A 21,416-nucleotide genomic window follows, 5' to 3' on the forward strand; every position below is an offset into this window, starting at 1 on the left:
TTTATGTTACATACAAGGTAACAGCTGCATGTGTACAGACCAGATATCTCTGTAAGCAATATAATTCAAAGTCTGACCAATAATTTGTAGGATAATCTTATACGAATACCCAAAGTCTATTGCATTTCATGATTAACTGGCAGAAAAATGTGCAAGAGCTATGCCTGTAGATTAATCAAGGAGAGAACCAACCTAGAACTAAGGAGAAAGTTCCTCACAGTTAGAACACTTGAAATCTGTAGAGATTCTCAGTCATCCAGGTCATAGTTGCCCCAAAGGTGCTTTTCCCACTGGAAATCCATTCTTACTCCCAGAGGAAAAAATGCAGATTACAGGAACCAGGAGCACTACTTAGGTGACCCTGAGGACACAGATAAACCTCCAAGTTCTTCAACGACCCTCTAAAAGGTTGCAAATTACCAGCTGTCTGCAAAGAATATAAATCCTTCCATTCCCCACTCTCCTTACAGAGCTGAAGAAGCTTCTTGGATAAGAAGTGAAAGGTCTTCAAAATAACAAAAAAACAAGAAAGTCCAGTTCAGTGGTAAAATCTGATTTTTTTTGCCACTGGTTCTGTGAGTGTGGCTTGGTGGGGGAGGGGGGGTCATGTGACCGGGTGAGTCTGACCAACTTTTCCCCACTTTTTAAAGCATTTTTGTCCTGCCGGTTAGGGCGAATATGTAGGAAAAAATGCTTTCAAAAGTTTTTTAAAATGGTTCTGAAGTTTGCGCGGATCAGCTGAAAGCATGCGATCATCGGACCCTCTTTATTTAACTTTTTAAAGCATTTTTCTCTACTTATTCACCAGAACTAGTAATAAAAGAAATGCTTTAAAAAGTGAAAAAAAAGGTTCCCAGGATCGTATGACTCACAGCTGATCTGCACGATCATCGGAACCTTCCCCCCCACACACACACTTTTTAAAGCATTTTTTACTACCTATTTGCCAGAACTGGTAGTCAAAAATGTTTTAAAAAATGAAAAAAAAAAAAGGATCTGACGATCGCACAGCAGAGCTGAGATCACGGATCCTTTTTTTCACTTTGAAAGCTTTTTTAAACTACCAGTCTGGGTGAACCTTAGCATTTTTTGCTACCGGTTCTATTGAACCGGTCACAACCGGTAGCATTTCACCCCTGGTCCACCTGCCTCCTGAAAAAGCACCTTGGGGACAATTAAACACTTATTTGTGGGTATTCCAGTACTGGAGATTTTTAAGAGCAGAGTGGACAACCATTTGTCTGAAATGTATCAGATTTCCTGCTTGAGCAGGGGGTTGGACTTAGAAGCCCCACCCCCAAAGTCCCTTCCAACTCTGTTATAACTTTGTAAAGTAGGATTGCACTATTAATAAAATCTTAAGTGAATTCACAATAATCATTCTTTGAAACCCTTAAAACTAACAGTGCCTAACAGTCCCAAGTAATGTGTGCCTCACTATGTTTAATAACATTTGCTTACATGTTCAGAGAGCTTTACTTAACCTTGTAATACGTTATTTCCTTTTATAGAACAATCAGGGAACAGAATCGTTATAAAACTGGTTTATTTCTTAAAAATAAATACAAAAATATAAATATAAAACATTGGCAGATAGAATCTGATGAAATGAAGTTGCACAAAATTTTTCTTTTTAAACCAGCTGCATATCACATTAACACCACGTGTACATTTTCAGGGGTCACGTTTTTTTAAATGTACAGAATAGGGGCAACTGTTTTCTTCCTACTTCTTTTGGGTTATGATCCAAAAGGAAATGCGCAGACACTCTGTGCATACCATTTCAATTTTTTTCCCCAGTTCATTTTTCGGAAGCTGCACAAGCAGAAACCCCCCGATTATAACTGTTGTTCTTAAACAATGAAATCTGAACGTGTCTATCAAAAACTCTCATGGTATATAGCACTAAATTATTTTCCAGAGGAGCTATTTTTCTCCAAAGAAACACAAACCCAAAGCTAAACAAAAACCAAACCCTAGTTTGTTCATTATATGTGTAGATTTAGGAGAGAGCACACTCTCTGAATGAAAATGCTTAATAAGGTTTATGGGGGGGGGGGGTCTTCTGTGCATAGTTTCTGAAAAAGAAACACATTTCCAAGGAAAATGTGGGTGGGCATGTGGAATGTGCATGCGTGATCCTTTTGTAGATCACAGTCTGGGTCTTTTTCAAAGCCGTCCTTGCGAGTGTACCTAACAGAAGCAACTCTCATCTGACTGTTTGAGAGATTATATACCTGCTCAAACAGTGTCTCCTTTATTTAATAAAATGGATGACACCAAATTTCAATTGCTTTGGCTTTCAGAACAGGGTGAAATAAAATGCTGAATATATTCCATGTGACATTTTACAAGAAAGAATAAAGGACATTAATGAGCAATTCAAAAACCAAAATGAAGGAAAAAAGAAGAAGAAAAAGAAACATTGTGCTGAGTGGTAGGAGAATGCTCCTGAACATCAAATATTGTCACGTGGAAAACGTATCCGTAAAGTTACTTCCTCTCAATTGAACTACATATCCTACCGTAGGTTAGGAAGTGTCTTTATCACTTTCGCCTCCACCATACATCTCAGCAAGCTTATTAAACCGAGGGCCCCATTCCTTGAGGTAATCATAGTTTTGGTCTCCCTCAGTGGTGCCAGACTCTAAAGAACTCAAGGATTCAGCTATAGAATCATTTCCTTCATAGGCATAAGTTGCCAGAGAGTCATAAGGTGGAGCAGAGGGGTCATGATCATGTTCCTTCAACCTTTGGTTAATGAAATCACGGACATCTGTGTTATCTGGAGCAGAAGGAGTCCTCCGTGGTATAAATAATGTTTCTGGGATAATATCTCGGCGGAGTTTCTTATCTTCAATAGCTGCAGGATTTCTCAAAGTGCCTATATCAAAAGCCTGGGTATCTTCCTCTCCACCCCCTTCATCATTATAGCTCACGATATTGTCTCTGATGTCTTCTTTAGACAGGATCAGAGGCTCTTTCTTGCGCTGCCTCTTTAGAGCAGCAAACAACACCACTATAACTTGGAAGAAAGAAAAAACATGAATTAACTAAAAATCACATTTTATCATACTTTTTCTTCATAAACATAAGTATGCAACTTGGTTTATTATCATTATTGTTACATTAGCCAGGAGACTACAATGCAATTGCAGAGTAGTAGTTTGGCTGCCTGTTTACCAGTGCTGTCAGGTACATGCTTGCACGCTACCCATGGTGCACCATAAGAGAAAGAAGAACTGGAAGAAACATGAGCAGCTGTTCTTGCAGCATCATCCAAGGATCCCCTCCCTCCCCTGGATCCACCTTGCAAACTGGGAAGATTCAGAGCTGGCAGGAATCTGACTGCCTGCATGGAGCACCAGTTTGTCTTCTGACCGAAGAGGTACCTATGTATCTACTTGCATAAAACATGCTAGGTGGGCAGAAGCTGAGGCAAGTGATGGTGCTCACCCTGCTCCACAGTATTAAGACTCTTAACTGCTGGAGCAGAGACCATCTCCAGCATCATTAAGCTACTGAGCCCTCCCAGATTTAATATACAACTGTTTTGCTATGTTCCTTTTGGATAAATCTTAATTATTCTGATCCTGGACGTGTGGAATGAACCAAGGAAGAAATGTAAAAATCCCTGCTGAAGCAGACCAACATTGCTGCTTTCCTTTAGTGTTTTGTTTTGTAGAGTTGATAATTTGGGGAGTTCTGATTCCAATATAACTAGAGGGCATTAGATTGAGGAGGCTGCTATAGAAACACAGAAAAAGAATAGGAAGTTAATTGTCATCTTCTATCCTTGTTTCAAGCAATAATTATATATTCTTGCACCTGAACAAGAAAGGACAGATTCATTGCCAAACAGCTGCTGATTAATCTATCAACCATCAGCTTAACCATTCTTTTTTTAAAAACACACACACACACACAAAAGAACCATAAAAGAAATCAGTTACGCACAAATTGAAAACTGAATACTTCTTTCCATTTTTCCCTGTTTTTAAGCTACTATAAATATATCATAGTGAAAAAAAGGGACAAACATTTCATTAAGACCCTTATTAAGGTCTTTATTCCTTATGTGTCTGTCTTATACCATTGCAGGGTATTCTTTGCAAATATTAAAATAAGTCATTCAGAAATTCTTATTTTAAACTAAAGCGCAATAGAACACAGTAGCAATGCTTTCTTCTTTTGCAAAACATATTGTGTCAAGTTTTGATCAGATTTGATTTGTTTTCCTATACAGTTTCATTCAGACTTGCAAGATGAAGAGAGGGCTGTTTCTTTTGAGGAAAGAATTACTAACAAAACTATGTATTTGCAGTCCATATACATCAATATAAGAAACGCGGTGGCTCAGTGGCTAAGAGCAATGTTCCCTCTAAGTTGCGCGGCCACGCACTTAACGAGAAAATGCCATGCAGCAGTTTCCAACTGCCGTGCAGTGTTTTTTAATGTCTTAAAATATGACTTAAAATATTCCCCCTCCCTCCCTCCTATCTCTGCACTGAACTCTCTCCTCCAGTGGGTGAAGTCAAGGAAGACTCTGCCCGGAGACCAATGATGCTGCAGAAGGGAGAATTCCCATATGTCCTCTGGAGCTTCGTCGGTTCCTGGGAAAATGCAATTTGCTGGTTGTAGCCTGCATTTCTCTGCACATCCCGCATTTCTCAGGCATTGCGTTGTCTGAAGGCCCGTTCTGGGCTCAGCAGCCTTTCTGTGATCCCTTCGCTTTGCGGAGAGAGGGAAGTAGCGTGGAGTTGGACTGCCTGAGCCAAAGGGGTCCACGGGATCTTGAGACTTGATTTTTGAGCAGTACCAATCTATTCCACTCTTTCCTTTCCCTTTCTGACCTTCTTCTATCTTCCTTTCCTTTTCCTTTTCTTTTTCCTTTCCTTATTTCCTTTTCCCTTCTTTTTTTCTTTTCCCTTCCCTTCTCTTTCCCTCCCTTCTTCATCCTTTCCTTTCTTTTTTCCCATTTCCTTTCCTTTTTTCTTTCCTTCTTTTCCATTTCCTTTCCTTTTTCCTTTCCTTTCTCTTTTCTTTTCCCTTTTCTTTTCCTTCCTTTCCTTATTTCTTTTTCCCTACTCTTTTCTTTCCCCTTCCCTTTCTCTCCCTTCATCATCCTTTCCTTTTCTTCTTTCCCATTTCCTTTCCTTTCCCTCCCCCTCCCTTCTCTTCCTTCCTTCTTGGAGGTCTAAGGGAGAGGGAGGGTACCCTTTTCCTCCTTGCCCCCCTCCCCAACATCTGCTCTGATGGCATTTATGGCTAAAAAAATTTCAGGTGCTCAGGCATGAAAATGTGCCGCTCAAACACTATACTTTTCCGCACCCACTGAAAAAAAATGAAAGGGAACATTGGCTTAGAGGCTGATCTTGTCGATCAGAAAGGTCGGAAATTTGGCAGTTCAAATCCTTAGTGCCATGTAATGGAGTGAGCTCTCATTACTTGTCTCAGCTTCTGCCAACCTAGCAGTTTGAAAGCATGTGAAATTGTGTGTGTGTGTGTATGGTATGTATGTGTGTATGTGTATCTGTATGTGTATGTGTATGTGTGTATATATATTTAATATGTGTATATACATTTAATATGAAAGTTTTATAAAACTATTCACATTTTACACATTCGTTTTTTTAAAAAATGAGGTACTAAACTCATCAAATGAGAACTTTAGCATCTCAAAAACAATTGTCTAAATCATCATGGAAATTTTAATATAGCCTACTTGATAAATGACATGTGTTTAAGAAAGGAAAGGACTTTCAGTGAATGACGGTTTATGTTTTAAGCAAAACATTGTTTGTGTATGTATTAGTGTAAGTCTGGATATGTTCAGACTAAAATCCCGAGGCCACAGTGGCTTAAATAATACTAAGGAAAGGTTCTGAATTGCTAGGTAGCTGATAGAAATATACACACTTTGAGTTACTGTGATACTATAACTAGGGATGTGCAAAATGACTTGAGTGTTCTCTATTTGAAACCAGGCAATTTTCTTTTGAGTGCTTTCTTCAAAGTATGAAAGAAGACCGTGTTAAGATGTCCTTTCTAGCAAAAAGGAGCATTGTCTTTTGAATTTTCCTGCTTGGGCCAGTATAAATGTTTGTCTTAGCCCAGCTAAGGATAATCTGGAACTGAATGTTGGTATAATGCAGTAGGCATATAAGCAGCAAATGACATAATGAGGAGCTAGTCTGGATCTGTTTGTTGCTAGTGCAACACCAGGAAAGGAAGGTCTGGATCGCATCAAAACACATTACTGGATTCTGTCACTTTCTGGATTGCTACTACTGCTGCTTGTCCTAAAACTGATGGATATATGGCTGTCTGCTTTTCAAATACTGTAATTCCCACATTCTGATGGCAGTTAAGATGTGTTATTTCTTCTGTCCAGCTTTACAATATGTATTTTTTTTAAAAATGAGATAGAGAAAAGAGTGGTAATGCCTTTGATTTTAATCTAGACTTTTTTCTGGGTGTGTGTTTCAAAGGATGTTCTCTGCCGGATCCCTGAAAATCAGGCCTGTCTATCATTTGGGAGACACAATTCCTTTAATTAGGTTTAATGTGCATTGGTGATAAATACACCACAACCTTAATCTTGAAAACCCATGCTATGCTTCCTGTTAGTTGTTAGTAAAAAATGGGCCAGCAGGATGAATGCAATAAACATATTTTGCTGTCTAGAATGCTTAAAGATCTTCTTAGGCATCCAAACAGGTATCTTTTCCACTGCGGCAACACTCTGTAGCCTAGAGATAAGGCACCTGGTCTTAAACAGAGCAAGATGCCATTACAATGAATGAAACAGCCATGAAGAAATAAACTGCAGGGTACATTAAAGTAATCAGGTTCACACTAGCTCTTATGAAAATGATGGCTTTGAACAAGCAGGCTGTGATACTATTAGTTAGTTAGGATTAGGGCAATTTTTGGCTACTTTCAGCAGCTAGTTGTTACTATCTCTGTGACATGCTGGAAGAAATATTGCAATATCTGTGTGCATCAGGTACCAACCCATACAGCCACTTAATTTAATATATTTGGATACATAAAGGTGGAGTTTGTATATTTTACTTTTTTGTCATTTTGCACTAAGAGGAATGGAGGATCAAGTTATGGGTAGATGCTTCCTGATCTGCTGAATAGAGTTCATTGGAACACAAGGCAACTGTGACATTAAGTGCACAGCTATAATGGGCTTTCAGAGGAGAGGGAGTTTGGGGCCATCCAGATGGGAAGGCTAGGTGGATATGCTACCTGCAGTAGTACCAGCAGCCAGGTCTACATTCTGGTATGATATGGTAATCTTCAAAGTATTTGGGACTGTGCATATTTTAAATATCCCATCAGAAACAGAGTTGGGAGGACCTTGGAGGTCTTGTAGTCTCCTGCTTCCTGGTGTTGATTGAAAGGGGGTTAGTTTGACCTGCTATTCAAGAGTTTTATTTAATATTTTCCTGCAATTTTGATGACAAGTGGCAGCCATTGTATATGGCTATGCCAGTTGCTTTTGGTAGGTAGGCTGTAAAAGTGAGCAAAGGACTCATATCAATTTTTTAAACATTTCCTATGGAAGGAACATTGAAAATGTTTCAAGTTTTGTTTTAATGAAAGGCAAAACACTCAAGCTGTTCATAATTTTGTTCAATAACAATGCAGCCAAGTCAACCTTGTTCCAAGGAAACATTTTGAATGTTCTGTCTTCAAACCTAATGTGTTCCCATTTTGGGCATATCTGGTATAAATATCTCATGCTTTCTTTGTGGTTTGTAAAGGACTTTAATGCAGTATTTTATAATTTGACCTGGGCTTACACTGTCTGCCTCTGTATGACTTGTTCTCGAACTGCTGTATAATCCAAAGTTGACTCTCAAATTACAGTAGCTACAAAGGGCTTAGTTTCTGACTGGTTGCAAGGAGAGTCAACAATGTTTCTTTGCAAGGGTTGCACTCAATACAGCTTGGTAATATCTAGCATTTGGTAGTATTACGCTTAGCATGTGATTATTCCCTCAAAACTTACCCAGGAGAATGATGATACAGAGCAAAATGGCAATGAGTGCGCCGGTACTAAGGCCCGCTGGGAGGAGCAAAGCTTCAGCATTGCAGGACTGCATGTTTCCCCGACTATCACAAGCACACACACGAATTGTCAGTGTGCCTGTGCTACTCTGGATGGGGTAGTCATTATCTGATATCACCACTGGAAGAAGGTATGTGCTTTTTTCATGTCGGCTAAAGCCATTCCTTCTTGTCAAAATCCGGGCTGTGTTATCTGAACCAAGAAGTCACAAACAAAACATGCATTACAATTAATCCCATCAAGGAATGTAATCCACACTTCTAGTGTAAGCACACTTACAGCTTCACTTTACCACACATTGAAACAAACTTTAGTAGTATTTTTTTTTATTAATATGGCAAAGGTGTTCTTTTTTTCTCCTTTTCACTGAATGTATATGCGTGGCTTCTCAGTGATAAATGCAAACATTTGCAACTTTGTTTGAGAATTAAATTATAAGGTAATAGATACATTATCTATTACCTTATAATTTAATTATTATAATAATAGATAGAAGGCAGCATATTAGAAAACAAAACAGCTCTTTAATTGAACTCTCAGAGTCTATAGGATAATTTCCTGGACAGATCTAGCAGGTAAACTAGATCTCTATTTTTTTTAAAAAAAAATTGCAATGTAACAGCCACACCAGGTCCAGTTCTGAAATCGCAATAGCACTTATTGCTTATATACCACTTTACAGTGCTTTACAGCCCTCTCTAAGCAGTTTACAGAGTCAGAATATTGCCCCAAACAATCAGGGTCCTCATTTTACCCACCTCGGAAGGATGAAAAGCTGAGTCAACCTTGAGCCTGGTGAGATTTGAACTACCAAATTGCAGGCAGCCTGCAGTTAGCAGAAGTAGCCTGCAGTACTGCACTTTAACAACTGCACCACCCTGGCTCATACATATGGAAATACATATTTAAACTCATCCGTTGTTATATGCTGATTAAGTAGAACTTCTTTGTACAAAAGCATTTTAATTTGGGGGCTTCTGCATGGAAAGCAATTATATTCCCCACCCCACCTCTATCGATCTATTAAATCTAAGTGGCTTGTTTCTACAAAAAAAAAAAAAAGCTTTTTGATTCAATAATAAGCAGTTATTTGGAAATTCTGAAAAAAATAACATTTCAAAATGTTAAGTGGTCACCGCTCAGTAATTAAAAAGATTTATCAAATCATCCTCATCATCCTTTTCGGTTTCACTTTTTTGGCATTTCAAACTTGCTAAACTTGCTTTGTTTGCCTATACTTCCTTTATCAACATGTATTAAAAACACTTATCCATAATCATAAATCCCGAGTAATAATATAACAGTCTTTAATGTCAAATAATTTAGCTTAATAATTAAGAATTTATTATATGAATATTAATTTATTATATAAATATAACACAATAAAATAAATGCAATAAAATATTGTACCAAACTGAAAAGATGGCGCAAGAGATTGGTCAAGACAGCTAGATTTAATAATAAGTCAAAGGTAGTATATATTAACTCTTTAAGGCAGGGGTGTCCAAACTTGGGAACTTTAAGACTTGTGGACTTCAACTCCCGGAATTCTGGGAGTTGAAGTCCACAAGTCTTAAAGTTCCCAAGTTTGGACACCCCTGCTTTAAGGATATAAAGTGTTTCATTATAGTTAAGTTTCTTCAAAGTTACTCATTTAATTTCTATGTTGTATATTGTTTTCTGATTACTATGTTGTATATTGTTTTCTGATTTATGAAGACTATGTTGTATTTGTCATTTCTTCTATTCTTTGTATATTTCCCCAATCATTTCTTTTTTTAAAAAAAAAAATCCTAATTTCCTGAATCAGATAACATCTAACTGCTAAGTACATTACACTGTAGACATGTGTATGAGAATTAATCATCCTTGTTGTGTATGCATTATACCTTCATTGTCTTGTACGGTGAAATTTGGATTAACAGCTGCTAAACTGAAGAAAAACTTTTGTCCTCCAAGGGGATCATCTTTATCAACAGCACTAATGGTCTGTATTAGCTACAGGGGAGAACAAAGAAAAAAAAATACAGTTTGCAACATACACGACTGTTTTAAAAATAAAAAAAGAGTCACAAAAGATAGTAATAAAATATCTTTTATTTTATTATTAATGTAATAATTTTATTGAAATAATTTAATAAAATTAAAATGTGTTAGTATAATGGCACACAATACATTAGCCACATTGACTGATTTTCTTAAGGTGGGATAGGCAACAGGCTTTCCACAGTTTTCAGTTGGGCTTCTTAGAACCAACTCAAAACCAACTGATCTCAGCATTAGGCCCTTTGGTGCACAATTCTAAATCTAATGGAGAGATAAGCATGCTGTGTTTTAATTTCTCTCTTCCCCTTAGAATGCATATAGATGAACGGACTGAAGCAAAGTAGCATTAATGCAATGCAGGGTTGGTTTTTCTTTTGGCGATTCACACTTATAATTTTTCAGGATTTCCCACTTCTTATTTAATTAACTGTTCCATACAAAACCTTAATGATGATTTTACACTATAATGTTAATTTAGTGCAATATAGTTTATTCCATCCATCCATCCATCCATCCATCCATCCATCCATCCATCCATCCATCCATCCATCCATTTCCTCCCTCTCTTCAATAAAATAACTTTATGCAGATCTCAACAAATATAAATTATATTCCTTTGGTTCCTTGTTGCCTAGCAAGATACTTAAGAAATCTGGAGATACACAGAGGATCATGGCTACCAAAGATTCTACCGGTGGCCCGATTTGATATTACCATGAACGAGTTTTCTTAATATTTTTGGGTAGTGACACCTTGGATAAATTACAAAATGGTTGCAGTAATGGCATTGGCAGTCACACATATACACACATGTACACCTGGTACAACAATGCTAGTGGGCACAACTATGTTTGCTTTCATTATATTGGGATAGCCAACATTAAACTATGGCATAACATTCAAATCTCTGACTCCCCATTCATCCTTTAAAATGTCTGCACATAAAATTGTTTCATGCAATCATACCAGCAAAACTGAGAGATTTGGGTTACACTTCCTATTTTAATTTTAGGCTGTCATAATACAAAACACAGGCATCAAAGGCACGAAAGAAGAAAAGGAAAACAGTGCGAAAACAGTCAAATCCATGTTGTTTGTCAATCCTGTTCCAAATTACAATAAAATGTCAAAGTAGCAGAGCTGGAAGGGATCTTGGAGGTCTTCTAGTCTAATCCCCTGCTCAAGCAGGAGATTCTGTACCATTTCAGACAAATGGCTGTCCAATCTCTTCTTTAAAAATTCCAGGGATGGAGCACACACTACATCTCAAGGCAAACTGTTGCATTGACTAATTGTTCTGTCAGGAAACTTTGACTCATACTTGATTTCCTTGGGTCACAAGGTATAATTCCAAACCCCAGCTATTTCTCATGCCTGGATTACCTCCATTCAAGACAAAGGTACATGGAACAAGGCAATAGGTGAGAAATCAATATGCAGCAGAGTTACTTATGCCTACTAATGTACTTGCAGTTGCATTTGTTTTTATTGCTGTTCTTGCACTGAGGTATATTGTATTGTCTTTATATATCTTATTCTGAAAGAGATATAGAATTTATTTATATTTTGATAATTTCTGTATTTCCAAAATCCAGATGGTTTGTAATGCTTTGAAAACCATGAACATTCAGATATTAAAAATCTTTGAAAAACCACACATCGTTTCTTCTATTAATTTGCAATATACCATTAGCATTTAAATGGAAATGCTGCTTTTTGCATTTCTCTCTCAATATTTGAGCAGCAAGTCTTTCAAAGAAATTGGGCTGTGAGAGATTGCTTTTTATTCCCCCTCCTTTAAAAAAAATAGTGTCTCTATATATTTTAGCCATTCATTCCATCATTTGCTGCACACATCCATGGGTTTTTAATATACTCTGTCAATTTTCTCTGAAGAGTTAAATGTACTGATTTTTAAATTACTCAGTAAGGCAAAAAGTATGTTTTTCTCTGTTTAATACGACACAATTTCATTTTACAGGTTAAAACAGGGAAATATATATACAGACTATAAAATTAGTTTAATATGCCACTGTGTTTACTTCATCAAGCAAATGCACATTTCTCTATCTAAGATGGTAAATTATTTGTTTAATATAACTCTGGGTACCATATTAAAAAAAATCTGATTTCTTTACTTTGGCTAATTGCAGTGGCTTCATAATGTGTTCCTTTTATAATGTTCCAGGTAATTCCAGGCAGATCTTCTCTGGAAATATCCCTAATGTCTATATTTATACAATGTCTACTTTTAAAAAGTTTCTGCCACAACCTAGTCCTTGATCTTTTCTTTTCCACTCTCTTGATCTAAGATTTGCCCAGCAACAATCACAATCAATTGTGCTTCCTAATTTTATGAAAGCAGAGAAGAATAACACAGTTGGAAGGGACCTTGGATGTCTTCTAGTCTAATCCCCTGCTCAAGCAGGAGACACTATATAATCCCAGAGAACTGACTGTCTAGTCTCTTCTTAAAAACCTCCAATGATGGAGTATCCACAACTTCTGAAGGAAAGCAGTCCCACTGGTTAATTGTTAGGATCACTGTTAGGAAATTATCTCCTTAGTTCTAGGTTGCTTCTCTCCTTGATTAGTTTCCATCCATTGTCTCTTGTCTTGCCTTCTGGTGCTTTGGAAAATAAGTGACCCCCCCCTCTTTGTAGCAGCCCCTCAAATATTGGAACACTGCTATCATGTCCTTCTTTTCACTAGATTAGACATGCCCAATTCCTGCAACCGTTCTTCATATATTTTAGCCTCCACCCCCTAACAATTATTGATATCAACAGCAATTCCATAAAACAGGTTCCCCATTATTATAGTAAAACTAAACTAGTAACTACTCATGGTCTGATTTAGAGGAGGGGGAGGGTGTCCCAAATCTGCTCCTTTAATGAACCCAGTTTTTGATTTCTATTATTATTTTTTCTGAAAAAAAATATCACGAAAGTAGGATGGTGATTAATTGGTTTCTCCTTTCCTCTTGTAATTTGTTCACTCAGAATCAACTTTCCAAAGTTGCTTTGTTCTCATAACTTCTCCTACACATTGGAATTAAGGGGAAAGGGCAGTTTTTACTGTTAAAACAACTGGTTTTCCCTTGTCTCAAAAGGACATTTCTGACAGAATTCTGAGCTTGGTGCTTTGCTTTTCACTATATTGAAACTATTCTTTATTGGTGTTCAGTATTCTATATTCATCTGTAGGTGAAGGAAAACATGTTTTTTTAAAAAAAACTAACAACTTTTTATTCTTTTGTGACATTTGTCAACAACAAGCTGACTGAGATGAAAATAGTATTTGCAGAAAGAAATGCTGTCAGTGATGTTTTGATCCATATCAACTGAAGACTGAGCTGTGTAAGAAAAAAAAATCATATACACATATACACACGCACACACAAAGTGATTACAAGAAATAGTTTATAGCATACTTTTCTTCCACAAAGATATCATACAAAATTATTGTATTTCTGGGAGAAAAGAACCAAACAAAAAGAAGTTGAGGGAAAAAATAAGTTTGAAGAACCCAAAGTGTTTGGTGACAATACAAAAAGGTCGTGTTAGCATTGCTAGAAAGCACATCTATACAAAACTGGATTCAGATTTATTGATAGACATTTTTCCACTTTCATGTCATATTTCCAAGTTATTGTTAGATGAAACCTTTCATTTTTCCTGTTCCTAAAACAAAACTAGAAAGTTTGATGCATGTGCACAATTGACTTACTTGTCCTGCTCTTGCATTTTCACACACAAAAGTGTCATAGAATACAGCAAATTGTGGTGCATTGTCATTCACATCCAATATTCGTACGTACACAGAAACACGGGTTGTCTCTTTGGGATTGTCTGTCAAAGCAGGGGAAATAGGCAACTTTGTTTAAAAATGGATTTGTAGTCCTTAACCAGGATGTCCACAAATATACTACATTTTACTTTAAATATTTCTTTAAAGGATAAACACATTTTCAATCTGAAGACATTTCTGACAATCTCTTTGCACCCAGTTTGTGCTCTGTTATGGACAGAAGGCACCAAACTTACTTTTCTATGCCCTTTCAAAGAAAAACAAATATAAAGTAGTGGTGGATAACAGTTTAGTGACCAGAATTTACTATTTTTCATCTCTGAGAGCCAAAGTGGCATCAATCTCAAATGAATGGATAGGGCCAACATTTTAAATCTATTATTTTGAAGTTTCTGGCAGTTTAAAACAGAGCAAGAAGCATCTTACCGCCCCCTATTTTGGGTGAAACAAAGAAGCACAACAAATTAGAAAGAAACAGTTTCTTTTGAGACTTAGAAAGATGGGAAGAAGCATAAAGGAAAATTTGCTTCTTCCAGTTTCAATGAAAAATATATTTGATATTACAGATTCCTTAGAATGACATTATTATAAGTTATTCCATGACATATCTGATTAGGATATTATTTTTAATTAGCTTCAATAAAGTAAAGGGCAATTGGATAAGAACACAACTATATTCTTGTTTAATTTCCCTTTTCAGCCTATCCAAACTTTCTAGTTTCCAAATTCCTCTCTACATCACCAAGCAACACAACCTTTGATATCACTTATTAAGATAGCCTTAAATAGGGAAAATTGCTAATGATTTCACACCCCACAAAATAGCTATTTTGATAAAGAAACACTATATACTCATCAGTGTGATGAAATCCTCCTTACTACTATGGTGCTGAATAAAATCCCTTCCTAATATAAATTGTAGCCATGCCATTGTAGGATTACAAATGGGGATGATTCAGAAGTTAACATTTCCAAAAGAAAGGAAAACTTATTTTCTAATAGCTTATCTTGTTTTTGTATGACATTATGGCTACATGGCTAACCAGGGAAGTATGCATTGAAGTCACAATTTACATATCTGAATTGTGCTGAATTAGGGAAGGCTAGACGGTCACACACATATTTTGCTGGAGGACCACAAAACCACACAGATGGCCCTCGACTTACAACAGTTCACTTAATGACTGTTTGAAGTTACAACGGTATTGGAAAAAGTGACTTATGTCCATTTTTCACACTTATGACCATTATAGCATGCCCTACATCATTTACATTTAGATACTTGCCAACTGATCTACATTTATTATGGTTGCAGTGTCTCCTTTTGCTATCTTCTGGCAAGCAAAGTCAACGAATAAGCCAGATTCACTTAACAACTGTGGTACTAGTTTAACAAGTACAATGATTCACTTAACAACATCATAAAATGGGGGCACAATTCACTTAATACATATTTTGCTTAGCAACAGAAATTTTGGGCTCAATTGTACATCAAGGCCTATCTGTATTACATAACCAAGATACATTTCACTAGAAACAATAAATGAAATATATACACTGATAGTAGTGAACTTACTGATTTCTGCTGCTATTACACTAAGGTTGTGCCACTGTGATATTTCTCGGTCAAGCATCTTAGAAGTATAGATAGATCCATTTCCTGAATGTATGTTGAAAATTCTATCAAGATCAGTGTGACGATCCAAAGAAAACCTAACGATTGGTAGGAAGAAAAAGAACTTTATGTTGAGATGTACATATATACCACATATAATCTTGGGGAGTACAAGTTATTCTAATTGCGAGTAGTGATATAGTTGTCAGCAACTTTTAAAAAGCATTAAAATCAGCAAGAGATAGATAGTATTGAGATGCAAATCTCACACCCTTTATAAGAATGGCAACAATGCATACATATTCAATATGCTTGCATCATGGCAAAATGTTGCCCATCTTGATGATTTCAACACCTGCCCCCTCCCAGACCCCACCATATGTTGCCTTGTCAAATACTGAGCTCTTAAGAAAGCAAAGTTCATGAAGTTGTTTACCTCAAGATGCAATAATTAGAACAGCGACAATATTACAGTTTGTGACAATAAAAATTAATCAGAGATGACTGGCATTTCTAGACTTAAACATATTTAGAACTGACAGTTCATCAATCAGATTGAATATGAAGATGTTTGTATCCATTCTAATATGCATAAAGTTTAAGCTGCAATGGTTGGAACTAGATGTGACAGCAAGGATATGTTTGCACCACACCAAAAATCTTCCTGATGTTCAGCTCATAATTAGTGGCATTCAGTAGATGGTCACAATATTATGGATTTTCCATTGCTCTGTTTCATAGACAGTATTGTCAAAGCAATTCAGAGCTGGATGCAATGCATGAAAGCATCCATGATGCTGGCAAATGGAGCAAAACATAAAAGTTGATTCTGTATGACCTGAAATGCTATAGTTCATATGTGCCTTTTCTACTGAGAACTTTCTCTGTTATACATTTCTTTCATATATTTCCAGTAACATATAGAGAATATTCATATCAGCAACATCATGCAGGCAGCCTTTTCAATGCCTCTTAACTGTGAAACACAAGGTAGCAATGAAGTATATCAGCATAAAAGGTAATTTCTACATGATTTGCTAATGTTGAAAAGATACATGGTGCTAACCTAAATATATATAATCATTGTTCCAGAGAGCTTATATTTAATCTCTCCTTTTCATAAGAACAGTTTTGTTGCATCAAGTGCTGTTCTATTTGACTAAAAAGACAGTTTTGGCAGGAAGCATAATAATCACTTATTGTAATTTAATTGGCAAATAGCAACTTTTGCTCCCCTCTGATAAATACAGTAATTTACCTTTATTAGCCCTATTACCACTGTTGGTTAAAAAATATAATAATTAGAAAGCTCTAATGAGCTCCTACTCTGAAATACACCTTTTATCACTGTAAAGTGTCTAAAATGCTTAGGGAGCTTTGCCTTTCAGTATGATCACTATTTCTATTCATTCTTTACCTACAGAGTATTTTGTAAAAGTTTAAATCTTACCATAGATGGTAAGATGCAGCAGGACCCGCAAAGCATCTCAGAATCTGTTCTGAGATTACACAGAAAAATACACTGGAACTGACACTAATGTTTTGAGATATTTCCTGACCAAATAATTTTTTAGATCTCTGGAAATTGTGAAGTATGCAGAAATATCTAAACATATCGTTCTTAAACTACATTGCTTATTTTTATTTAATCTTCCTTTTTTTAAGATCTGACAAACTAGATGGACAGTTATTTTGCCCATCTCCAGTAATGGTTGTTTGCCCATCTCTAATAATGGTTGTCATAATCTTTAGATTATGAAAGAATATCCTCATGGGGATTGGGGACATTTATATGAAGGACTTCCAAATTAACAAAAAAATATTACGCTAGCATGGATTTACGAGTAGTGCTTGACTTCGTATTTTGGTTTAATGACATGGGTTTATCCTCTGTCATAAATTGCCTTTGGAATGATATAAGCTCAGGCTTTTCCAGTTTTGCCTGTAATGATTTGTCCAACTTTTCTTTAATTTATCCATGTATTTCATTAACTGATTCTGGACTACCATTTGTTATTCTACAACTATACAAAATGTCTGGACAGTTGTTGACAGCTTTAGAGAGCTCAAGTTTTGGCAGAGCCAATCAGCTTTCATTACTATCGTATTTTTCAGAGTATAAGATACACTCCCCCCCCCCCAAAAAAAAAAAGAGGCTGAAAATTTGGGTGTGTCTCATACTCCGAATGTAGCTTTTTCAAAGCTTTTTTTAAGCCCTAATGAAGCGCTAATGAGTAAAGTGATCTTCCCTGCTTTTCTCATTGCTCCTCACTCTAACATTAGTGCCTCATTAGGACTAAAGCACAGCTGATCGTTGTAGGGAGCAGCAATGAGAAAAGCAGGCAAAGCAATGAAGAATGCTTCACTCACTAGCGCCTTATTAGGGCTGAAAATAAAGCTTCTAAAGCATAACTGATCATCGTAGGGAGCAGCAATGAGAAAAGCAGGCAAAGGACAGAAGATCGCTTCACTTGTTAGTGCCTTATTGGGGCTGAAAAAAAGCTTTGAATATTTTTACTGCAGCATACTCATCCCTTTGGATACCGGTACATCTAAGTAAGGCTTGGAAGAGTAGAGACGAAACAAAATGGAGTCTGTGTTCAAAAAAAAATTCTCAAGGAATGGAAAATCTACTTCTTTGAATTTTCTCATTTAAGTATGCCCTTCAACTTTTCTCCAGAGCAGATAACTTGCTAGTATTACTGCTCCAAGTTTCCAGAATAGAAATAGCATTGATCTCAGATAGAGTTTAGACAGGAAAGTATACTCCTTTTTGGTCCAAATAGACTTCTCACTTGCCCTCAATAATGATTGTTTGTAATGATTGTAAGTAATTGTTAATCAGTGTGGCCTCACTTTGAAAGGAACATTCACTTTGAAAGGAACACTATTTAAAGACTTTGCATAAACATTTGTCGAAATTCACCCTTGAAAATAATGGACAAGTTCATTAATTCTAAAACTTCTCTCCAGACAATTGATAAAGTTCACTAATGTGATTATAATTATACACTTGACATAAATTAGGTCAATTACGTAGATTTGGACATTCTGGTTTTATGGATACCTTTTCTCCAGAAATGATCAATTAAACTGAAGTTTTACTGTATTGTCAAGTAAGATAGAAATAAAGCTGTTGGGTTAAATAATCTCATGTCAAACGTGCTTTGAAGAAATTCAAAACATGGAGCTGATGTAAATTTATTATGTAACTATTCACTGAGGATTTTATATTTAAACTTAATATTAGAACTGTGCTATTTTTCTTTTTCATATTTTAGTACTGGAAAATTATATTTAATTATTCATTATAATTGATTATATTTAAACATCAGGTACTACTTTAAATATATAATATTTAGTATGAGATTTCAGACAATGATACTATATGCCAACAACTTGGGAACTTTTGTATTTGATATTGGCCAATTGCAATGCAAATCAATTAAACCAATGAAACTTCAGATAGACAATGGCAAATTTCACATTAAAATTAAAGGTTATATTTCAATTGGGAATTTCTGGCAATTTTCCTCCATTTATTAATGCCTTTTTTCAGTTCTATTAATGAACCTCTATTAAAAGCAAGCAAGCAGGGAAAACTAACTTATGGTCCCACTATTTGACATTAAAGTGATGCTCATTATATCAGCCTTTCTCAAACTGATATTTTGCAGATAGCGTGAGACAACTGATCTAAGAACTTCAAATGGAACAAAATTATTTCTTATCCCTCATTATCCATATTGTTTGGCAATATGGGGAACTGTCCGTATTGTCTGGAGACACTTACTTGGGTAAGGCTGCAATTTACTTGTAGAAGATTATCTCACATAGTTCAAATTAAATAGGTGACCTGATGCTCCATTTTCTCCTTGTTTTCTGTACATTTTGTCACTCACAACAAAAGTATGAACTTAACTATTGATACAAATAATTCATCTTCCTATAAACTGTAATATTTTGGATTCTGGCATTTACCTTATCGGGCCTGCAGCAGAATCTGGATCTCGTGCCATGACTGTGCCTATGATGGTGCCCACCTCAATATCTTCATGGATTTCAAAAAGATATGAAGATCTGCTAAATATAGGAGGTTCATCCACATCTTCCACAGATATTTTCACGGTAATTGTATCTTTAAAAGGTCCAAGGTAATAAAAGCGTGGGTCAACATACAGATTTTGTGCCTCTACTTTCAAAGTATATAGCCTTCGATTCTCATAATCCAATGGCTGTATTAAAAATAAATGAATATATAAATACAGTTATTAACACAATGAGACAGAAGTATCTCAGGTATCAAAATGGCACACGGTAAAAAAGTGTGAATAGTATATCAAGGACTGTTTCCATTCATTTAAGGCCAGTTGTGTGTTAGGTCCTGTAGATAAAACAGAAACTATTGTAACTTCTTACATTTTCTTATTATACTTTTTTGTATTTATAAAGTAGACATTTTATATTCCAAGTTATATTATGCAGTCTGTAAACCACTACTTTTAATATTGGAGCCAATGCAACTTTTATCATGGCAGGAAGGAATAATGAATACAGTTACATAGTTTCAAAGAACAAATTATACCACAACTGATTTCAGTTTCCAAAGTACAATGAATGTGCCTTTAAATAAAGATAAAGTTCAGACTGATTTTAGGTGACAAATCCCTTACTTAACAGATTTAGTATACAATGAATTTTGTAATAGTTTTTTTAAAAAATATAAAATACATAAGCGCAATTAATCACTTTTTAAAAATGAAAAGATAATAAAGCTTGGGGTTAGAATTTATATGCTGTATGATAGTCTATGTGTGTAAATGGACCTGTCTATGTGGTTTTACTGTATATCTTTGGTGAATACTTTTGAATCTGTTTAAACATAAATAAAACACACAAAAGAGGGAACAGTGTGCTTAAATCTTCTCATTTACTCAGAAGTAATATTATACTAGAAATAAATATTGCTTTCAATATTATCTTGAGACTCTCCTCCTTATCATTTTAATCTTATTTTCTAGGACATTTTTATCCTGAATTGTAATTAATATATCTCAAATAAATTGAGATTTTAGAATTGCGTAGGGTTACACACTGCAGAGCAGTAATGTGAGTTCTAGGCATTGAAGAGGAGCCATCAAAGAAGACATCTGATTGGATGCCAAAAAAGTCATCCAATATAAATCCAGTTGACCTGTTTGAAATACTTCTGTAATTGCTTGGCTTTGAACAAACAACCGACATATATCCTTTAAGAAGCCAGATGATTTCCCTAAACGTTTTGCATTTGATGTTACAGCTGGCTACTAAGCTAAGATTCTAATGTCTGCTGGTTAACTAGTAATTAATTTAATGTTCTTCTCTGAAGACTTTATAGAAGATGCAAAGACTAAGTTCTTCTGAACATCATTTGGTGACTTTTTCATCACTGCTCTTTGGTCAATACATCATTGCTAGATAAAAAGCAAAGTGGCATCATTTTTGGGGGGGGGATAGGGAGATGTGGGCCACATTTCTTAAATTATACCTTTGTAGGGATCAATCTGTGATGGAAATGGATAAATATTTAGAAAATGTTGCATCCTTCTTGTGATCAATGATGCCATGGCTACCTCATGAATGGACTGCTGAGATGCCTCTACACGAGGCTGCCCTTGAAGATCATTCATAAGCCAAAGCTGGTACAAAATGCAGTGGGGCAATCAATAATGCAATCAATAATATCCTCTGCTTCTACTTAGGCTGCACTGATTGTCAGGAAGTTTCCAGGTACAATTCAAATCTATCTCCAATTGTTTTGGCCTACCAGGTAGGTTTGGGTGAGTGAGAGAGCTCCAGTTCTTTTCAATTGAATGCTGC

At 35.9% G+C, this 21,416-nt stretch overlaps 1 protein-coding gene across 5 annotated transcripts in view; it reads right to left on the minus strand.

The window, feature by feature from the left end:
- Positions 1-1,541: 1,541 nt before the first annotated feature.
- CDH10 (cadherin 10) overlaps positions 1,542-21,416 on the minus strand; it is a 348,546-nt gene continuing 328,671 nt past the window's right edge. For 4 of the 5 annotated variants that reach the window (XM_081951534.1, XM_081951535.1, XM_081951531.1 and 1 more), the window contains 6 exons: positions 19,539-19,792; positions 15,519-15,655; positions 13,862-13,983; positions 9,976-10,084; positions 8,027-8,278; positions 1,542-3,025 (listed from right to left, as the gene is read on the minus strand). In XM_081951534.1, the coding sequence (XP_081807660.1) occupies positions 2,532-3,025; positions 8,027-8,278; positions 9,976-10,084; positions 13,862-13,983; positions 15,519-15,655; positions 19,539-19,792 (1,368 nt within the window). In that variant the 3' untranslated portion in view covers positions 1,542-2,531. The remainder of the gene's footprint in view (positions 3,026-8,026; positions 8,279-9,975; positions 10,085-13,861; positions 13,984-15,518; positions 15,656-19,538; positions 19,793-21,416) is intronic. The other variant, XM_081951532.1, reaches the window with a different exon arrangement.

This window comes from Natrix helvetica (assembly GCF_964273705.1).
Source record: "Natrix helvetica genome assembly, chromosome: 4".
NCBI classification, from domain to species: Eukaryota; Metazoa; Chordata; class Lepidosauria; order Squamata; family Natricidae; genus Natrix; species Natrix helvetica.